This window comes from Marmota flaviventris, chromosome X, assembly GCF_047511675.1.
Source record: "Marmota flaviventris isolate mMarFla1 chromosome X, mMarFla1.hap1, whole genome shotgun sequence".
NCBI classification, from domain to species: Eukaryota; Metazoa; Chordata; class Mammalia; order Rodentia; family Sciuridae; genus Marmota; species Marmota flaviventris.
In genome coordinates this window covers 88,688,853-88,690,456 of record NC_092518.1, presented here as the reverse complement: position 1 = coordinate 88,690,456, position 1,604 = coordinate 88,688,853, and the positions used below count along the sequence as shown (strand labels likewise).

The 1,604-nt window shown below is 53.5% G+C and overlaps 1 protein-coding gene across 1 annotated transcript; it reads left to right on the top strand.

The window, feature by feature from the left end:
* Nucleotides 1–732: 732 nt before the first annotated feature.
* LOC139703149 (probable histone H2B 4) lies at nt 733–1,170 on the top strand. The gene has a single exon (XM_071606076.1). The coding sequence runs from the start codon at nt 733–735 to the stop codon at nt 1,168–1,170; it is 438 nt and encodes a 145-aa protein (XP_071462177.1).
* The last annotated feature ends 434 nt before the right edge of the window (nt 1,171–1,604 follow it).

Genomic DNA, 1,604 nt, shown 5'->3' with positions numbered 1-1,604 from the left:
AATTTGGACGTGGAAAATGCTGAAGGAACCTGTACATGTGTAACAAATAGCCGCCTTCTCTTCGTGTTCACCATTTAGAAACTGGGGTTTTGTCATTTCTCCTTTTCCCAGTTCACTGAGGGTTTGATGGGAACGAGAGGCATGAGAGGGACAGTCAGGCCCCTTGGCTTCCAGGAACACTCAGCTGGCCCGGTCAGGGAACTGCTGCTCAAGCCAGAGTGGCTCCTCTCAGGACAAAGATATTTTCTGCTTTGACAAAGCAATAGCCCAGACGTAGCCTATTGGCACATCTCTGAGACCATGCACTAGGGATATTGGCGATAGACTCTCTCATTTCGGTAACCGTCTTTTCAAAATGCTCAAGAGATGTGGTGGATATGGCCCGATGACCTTTTGCCCCCTGTGTCACCTTCCTAACGCTCTGGTAGAGGCAAAAGCAAGGTTCTAGAATGTCAGACATCCTCCGTGATTGGTCAAGCAGGAGGACCATTGCATCACACTGTGCATCCACTCTCATTGGAGGGCAGGTTGACAACGAACAGGACCGTCCAATCACGTTGTGCTATGTGGGTTAACGCGGGAAGGGCCATCCAATGAGAGGCCAAGCTGCGCATGGCGTGACACAATACCTTCTATATAAGGAACTGCCAGCCCCCCCGCAACTGGCATTCTCTCCCATTCTGTGAAGGTGCCAGGGCACTGACTGAACCAGCTTGCAACACATCTTCTGAGATGCCCTTCAAACCCCCAAAGCCTGAGAAGGCCGGGCGGACCGCCCCGCCAAAGGAGAAGAAGCCAAGGCGCCCCAGCCACTCCAGGTGTGGCGATGGTTTCGCCACCTATTTCCCCAGGGTTCTGAAGCACATCCATTCGGGCCTCATCCTCTCCCGGTCGACCGTGAGCGTCCTGGACTCCTTCGTCAAGGACATGTTCCAGCGCATCGCCAGCGAGGCCGGCCGCCTGGCCCGCCAGAACCATCGCTCCACCATCACTTCCAGAGACATCCAAACAGCCATGCGCTTCCTGCTGCCCAGGGAGATCAGCAAGCACGCGGAGTACGAGGCCACCAGGGCCCTCAGCCCAGCCGCTCACATCCCCGCCAGTAAGCCGACTCTGGGCGCCCTCAGCAGCCAACCCCAAAGGCTCTTTTCAGAGCCACCAAGGGACTGAAAGACTGCTGCACAGCTCGGGTCTCGGGGGCTCGGGTCTGGGGGTGGGCGAGGGAGTACCCCGCTCTTTCTTAAAGCATTCTTTTTATATATATACCTTTATTTTGTTTACTTATATGTGGTGCTGAGATCGAACTCAGGGCCTCACAGGTGGGAAGCAAGTGCTCTGCCGCTGAGCCCCAGCCCCAGTCCTAAAGCATTCTTTAATAAACATTGCCTGGGCTGGGGCTGGGGCTCAGCGGTAGAGCGCTTGCTTCCCACCTGTGAGGTCCTGGGTTCGATCCTCAGCACCACATAAAAATAAAATGTATTGTATCCATCTACAGCCATATATAATACTCAATCTATTACATGAGCATTTCTGTCACTTATACGCCTAGATCAGTATCATTGTAAGGATCAGTCAGGTCATAATGTCTCAGAGGCTCCAATTAC

Coding starts and splice junctions, on each gene's coding strand:
- LOC139703149 (XM_071606076.1), top strand. CDS start 733: ATGCCCTTCAAACCCCCAAAGCCTGAGAAGGCCGGGCGGACCGCCCCG.